Genomic DNA, 6,000 nt, shown 5'->3' with positions numbered 1-6,000 from the left:
TTCAGACACTCCTCCTCGCGGGCAGGATGCTGTACCCAGCACTCACAGCCACATGAGGCTGGAAAATGTACTCTGTTCTTTTCCAGCACTTGCTGTGGCCCTTGTATGTGTTAACATGCAGCTTCTCCGCAGCTTTTGTCACCTCGACCAGAAGCTGGCTCTTTGGGTGATCTGCAGCATGGTTTGGGGGTAGCAGTTCAGGTGCAAAAGATTAGATTGCTGCTCATTCACCTGTGAGGGCTTTAGCAAATGACTGTGTTCCTCACTTCATGTCTGTACCACGGTGATGCCAGCACTGTTCTGCTGAGGGGGACCATGGTGGCCAGGATGCCAAGAGCTGTGATGTGCCCCAGTGCCACAGGGCAACACCTATGAGGGAGAGGGAGACCTCAGAATGAGGGACAGGAGGGAGCTGAGAGACGCTAAAGCATTTCTTCCCTTCACAAAATCCTTGCTGAAGCCAAAGCTGAGAACTGGAGGAGGGAAGTGCCAAAATGTGGACCTGGAAAGAGGTGCTGGCTGCTCCAGAAAAACTGTGAGGAGGGAGGCTGTCAGTCCCAGCCTGCTCCACCAAGGCTGGGGACCGAAGTTCCTGAAAGAGCAGCGTGTGAAGGTGTAATTGGCCTCACCTACTAGTGCAGCTCCTGGCACCTAAACTATGAACCCTCCAAGCTCCAAATGGCCCTTAGCTCCACTGTACCAGCACATAGGCTAATACCTGCCCCTGCCCACAGTCTGCTACCTCTTCTCAAGCTCCCAGGAGTCAGCTGGTTGCCCTATGAAACCTATCCACTCTGCTCCGGAGAGGTCCAGAGCCCGGGGGCTGACCCAGAGGACCTGTCCAGGCATTCCTCTTTGGGGAGCTGGAAGATTTGGGCAGGAACCATGGGCTGAGGGCAGTGGGGAGAGAGGTTGAGAATACAGAATGGGGGCACGGAGGGGAGCAGGCTAGGACAAGGGGTCAAGGAACTGTGGCATGGTGATTTCAGCTGAGGGAAAGGAGAAGGATTCGTAGAGGATAGCTGGTGCTGCCAGCTGCCCTTGGGGGCCCGCTCCTTCGCTGCGGCCGTGAGCGCTGCCGAGGGGTAGCTGTGGCACAGCGGGTGGATCCGGGGAGCAGATGAGGCGGGCGGGGTGTGGGGCTGCTGGGCGCTGTCCCCAGCACACCGCGGGTCAGCACGGCCGCAACCAGCCGGGGCCTGCCCTGGCCAGCGCCGTCCCCGGCGGGGCTCCGAGCTCTTCCCGGCGCCGCCCGGGGGCTGCTCCGGGGGGCGCCCGCCGCTGTCCGCGGTCCTGACGTGCGGCTGTCCCCGGTGCTGCCCGGCCGCTGCCCGCGGCGCTGCCCCGCTCCGCCCGGCGCTGCCCCCGGCGCTGCCCCCGCCCGGCCCGGCGGTGCCGGCGCGGCTCTCGGCGGGGCCCGGCGCGCTCCCCGTGCTGGCGGCGGCGGCGGCGGCGGCGGGGGCGGGCCCTCCCCGCGCCGGGAGCGCGCTCCCGCCTCCCACCCGGCACAAAGTTTAGCAGCAGGAACTCGGGCGGCAACAGTGCGGAGCCGGCGGCACCGGGGCGGCACCGGAGTGCAGCCGCGCTGAGCCCAGGCGCCCCGGTGCCCGGCGGGGGCCGGCGGCGACCGTGCCATGCGGGGCTCCCCCCCGGCGGCGGCGGGGCGGGAGGGCAGCGGCGCCCCATGCGGCTGGGGCGGCCGGGCGGCGGCTGACACCATGTGCGCCCGGTGCCCGGGGCGAGGAGCGGGGAGCAGCCATGCCCCCCCCCGCCCAGCCGGGGGTGCCGGGCGGGCGCGGCTCTAAGGTGCCCCCGGCGCGGAAGCTCCTCTGCATGTGCAGCCTCTCCCTCTGCCTCACCTACCTGTGCTACAGCCTCATGGGGGGCACCGGCCCGGGCGCCCTGCGCTCCCCCGCCGCGCTCCCCGGCACGGCGTTCCCCGGGGTCCCGCGGTCCCCCGCCGCGCTCCCCGGCACGGCGGCTCCGGCGGCCCCGCGCTCTCCCGTCACCCCGCCGAGCAGCTCCGGCGCCCCGGTTCCCTCCGCAGCTCCGACACGGGCCTCCAACAGCAGCCGGGAAGGGGCGGCGGGCGCCTGGCTGCGAACGCCGCTGGCCCCCGGGGAGGTGATCACGGCGCAGAGCGGAGCCTTCGAGAGGGACCCTCAGGAGTCGAGCACCACGGACGAGGAGCTGAGCCGGGCCGGCAGCCCGGGGAGCCGCGGCGGCGGCAGCACCACGCCGGACTACGGGGAGAAGCGGCTGCCGCAAGCCCTCATCATCGGCGTGAAGAAGGGGGGGACGCGGGCGCTGCTGGAGGCCATCCGGGCTCACCCCGACGTGCGCGCCGTGGGCACCGAGCCCCACTTCTTCGATAGGAACTACGAGAAGGGGCTGGAGTGGTACAGGTGAGGGTGCGGGGGCTCCGGGCGCGACCCGCGGGGCCGCCCCGACCGCGGGGGGTGGGCGGGTGGTGCGATGAGTGTCCGTGCGCGTCGGGGCGGGGGGTGCCGGGGGTCCCGGAGAGCCGCGGGGCCGAGGGTCCCCGTCCCCCGGGTGGCCCCGGTAGGCGGCTGGGCGGTGGGACCCGGGAACCCCGCGGAGGACCCCGGGCGATGGCGGAGCGGGGGCCGCGGTGGGTCCCGGGACCGCGCGGGGTGCGGAGCGCAACAGCGAACGGCGCTGTCGGGGCAGGCCGGGCCATCGCGTGGTGCCTCGCCTGACAGCTGCGGTGATTCAAAATGCGGTGTTCTGATGGGAGAAGGCAGAAAAATGTGTAAAAACATCCCTCTTCTGTAACTCCCGTGCACAGAGCGCTTGAGCAGACTGTAGCAGTTCAGCTGCGCTTGGTGTAAAACATGGCTAAATAGGTTAGTAATTAATAATGACTGAAATATTGCAAGTTGTTCTAGGTGATACTACGGGCTTTGAAGTGAAAAAGGATGCCTTCTTTCATGTTCACTTCACAAATAAGATTTACTCTTTATTCAACAAGTTCCACGTCAGAAAGTTTGTTTCAATTGAAAAAAAATCTAATTTTATTCATGAAGAAGGCTCTAAATGTCGTTGTCTGACGCAGCGTAACATTTCAATGGAATCTTATGCTAAAGTCCTGATTATTAGCAAATACTGAATTGCAATAATGAAGTATTACATGCTTTGGCAGGCTTAGCAAATCAATGAATTGTGATGGCTCAGGGTTTCTCTCTCTAAAAATCTCAAAACTAAAAATAACGCACTACATCGGTGGAACTTGCAAATTACTACTAGTTCTTTAGTTTACAATTAAAAGCAACCCAAACTAATTTCTTTATAATAGTCTGCAGCTAAGCTGATAAAGTTCTGCCTTCTTGTTGCACTACTAGTATGGTAGTTGTTTAGCTGCTCTAAAAATGAAGGAAAAGAATAAATAGAGGCAGCAGGTTAGTTAATGCTTGGATTATCTGCTCACTCTTTATTAAAATAGAGTATACAGTCTTCATGTCAATGGCATTTAAATGTGAGGAACTCCAGGCAATTTTCTGTGCAATTGTGGAAGCCAAGTCTTCGTAACACTTACTTGGTGTAGCATCCACTTGGCTTTGTTAAAATGTTGAGGGATTTTCTTGAGGGACTTCAATAAAGTGGAGATGGGCACTGGGAAGTGCATTTGTCTCTGAGAGTGTTTTCAGTGTGCTGTACCAACATGGGGAAGGAATAAAGGATTGACCGTGGTTATTGTGTTTATATATATAATTTCATACGCAGTATCTTATTTTACTGAGTTTTCCTGCAGGAAAGGCTTACCTTGAAAAATAAGTTTAGAAACCTGCTGGAAAAGGCTAGAAAGTGGCATATAAAAAGGTTTGGTTTTATTCAAAATAGGCAGGAGAACATCAAACGCTGAATATGGCAAGCAGCTGCTTTTTCATCTTTAAAGTCATGCTACAAGAAAAGGGCTAGAGAGAGTGTAACTCCTCTCGTGGAGTAAAAGGCACACACAGGTTTTCATTTCCAGAATGCGTTTTGAAAATTTTCATCCCTGCAGTAGCTGATTTGTTTAGCTGATTTGTAGGACTGGTGCTATGCTGCACTGGTAGAGAGGTGGCAGAAGAAAAGGTTGGGTCAGAGCTGATTTGTGAGGGTCCTAGGCACAGTAGGCTGGGGGATGGATTCTCTGGTCATGGAATAAATAAATTACACTGCTGCTTAATTGCCATTAAGGATTTGCCCTGACTGTTTACCCTAAAGCCATTTTCACACCTGCCCAACCCACACAAAATTCCTCTTCTTTCTCCTTGCAAAAGTTTTTCAGCCTTGCTGGGAGAGGACACCGGGTCACGCAGCGTTGGTGGTCGGTGCCTCAGTGGGAGTGACAGGTTTCCCCTGGTGCTGTACCGGTACCGGGCTGTTGTCACGGACCCGGAGGCTGGTGAGCTTCGTGCTCTACAAATACTAAGCAAAAATGGAAGGGGGGAAAGATTGCCATCCACACTTGCAGCTATTTCTTCCTGACCTTCTCTGAGATTACCTGATTGAGTGCACCAAAGGCTGACTGCTTGCAGCTGTGTCCCAGGTAGAGTAATTGGAGATTTTTCCTATCCACAGAAATGTCAATTTTCTCTAAGCAAAGAAGCAACTCTTGAAGTGTTTATACCAGCATCTCCTTACAGTGACTTCTATCACTTGTTTATATTTTGCATATAACACTTCTTTTTATGTATTATAAACTGTTAGCTTTTAATACTGTCAAGTTTTTTCTTATGTAGTGAAATAAGGAAACAGCAGACCTTCAGGATTCCTTGTTTTGTCATCCAGTACCGAGAATATCTTCTAGCCCGGCAGAGCCGTAGGGAAGAGAAGCCCATGATCTGGTCCAGACCCTGCTAACACAGCTAAGGGCTGCTCTCACAGCAGTTTTGCCACCTTAGTTTCTCCGCCTGTAAAATGGAGAGTCCCTAAACACCACCATTTCTTTTGTGTGTCCCATGCCGTGTTATTCACGTCTCTGCTGCCTTGAGGTTAGTCAGCCACAAACACTGTGGCCAGGATCTATATTGGGACAGTAGTCAGAGGCTGAAGTTAGTGCAAATATAGCTTTCTGCCTGTTGGCTGGTGCAGCGTGGCAAGCCTGTTACACCAGCTCTCTGCAGTCTGTTCTGTTTTCCTGGTAACCTTTAGGGAAAGCTGTGCTGTCTGTGATTGCTTTAGCTCTGCAGTCAAAGTTTATGTAGAAATTACCGAGCTGAGGTCTTCCTACACATGTACGGATGCAAAGTGGGTCGAAGGCTTGTTTTGGTTGGTTAGTATTATGCTGCCAGAGTTGTTTGTGTATTTGGAATTTGTGATTCTGTACATCCTAATGTTGGGCTATCTGAAGGACAAGTTCAATGATACAGCTTTCCTTAAACTGCACTTAATACCCTCATGTATGTTAACTTTAGTCAATACATTTCCTTGCTTGATTTTATTTTATTTTTTTCCTTAACGCAGAATGTAACTTGACTACTATTTAAGTGTGGTGAAGGCTGAGTGGGAAGTGACTTTTAACCTTTCCTTTTGTTAACTGTGTAGCAATACTTCTCTCTGGTGTATGTATTACTTGCCTATCTTCATCTCTCCCTCTTAAGTCTGGGACACTGATACCTGGCAGTAAATATTATTTTTGGTGATGAACTTCGCTGACTTCATCCCTTACAATATGCCAGAACTTGGTGCCACGGTGGACAAAGGCTGCGTCAAGAGGCAGGTACCTGCCTTTCCTTTGGAAGTCACTGACGGCTCTTTTTCACCTGCTCGTTCCTTCTAAACCACGGGATACACCATCATTCCCTGTAGGAACTGCTGCTGATTTTCAGTCAGCGCCGAGTGTCCTCCTGCTGCCTCGCGTGCCCAGGGCAGCTCTTGCTGCCCACTTAGCCCAGGCACAGGGTAACCCCCCCGCATGGCCCCCACCACCAGGTTAGACCAGAGGCGTTTGCACAGGCAACGTCCTCTCTCCAGCACGATGCTCATGCCTCAGTG

At 55.3% G+C, this 6,000-nt stretch overlaps 1 protein-coding gene across 1 annotated transcript in view; it reads left to right on the top strand.

Moving 5' to 3' along the window:
- The first annotated feature begins 1,537 nt into the window (after positions 1 to 1,537).
- The window catches only part of HS3ST4 (heparan sulfate-glucosamine 3-sulfotransferase 4), a 67,273-nt gene continuing 62,810 nt past the window's right edge, over positions 1,538 to 6,000 (top strand). The window contains exon 1 of the mRNA XM_075767331.1: positions 1,538 to 2,405. Coding sequence (XP_075623446.1) covers positions 1,759 to 2,405 — 647 coding nt within the window. The 5' untranslated portion in view covers positions 1,538 to 1,758. The remainder of the gene's footprint in view (positions 2,406 to 6,000) is intronic.

Source organism: Balearica regulorum, chromosome 15 (genome assembly GCF_011004875.1).
Source record: "Balearica regulorum gibbericeps isolate bBalReg1 chromosome 15, bBalReg1.pri, whole genome shotgun sequence".
Lineage (NCBI taxonomy): Eukaryota > Metazoa > Chordata > Aves > Gruiformes > Gruidae > Balearica > Balearica regulorum.
The sequence above is the reverse complement of the archived record's forward strand: the minus strand, read 5'-3'. Positions and strand labels throughout refer to the sequence as shown.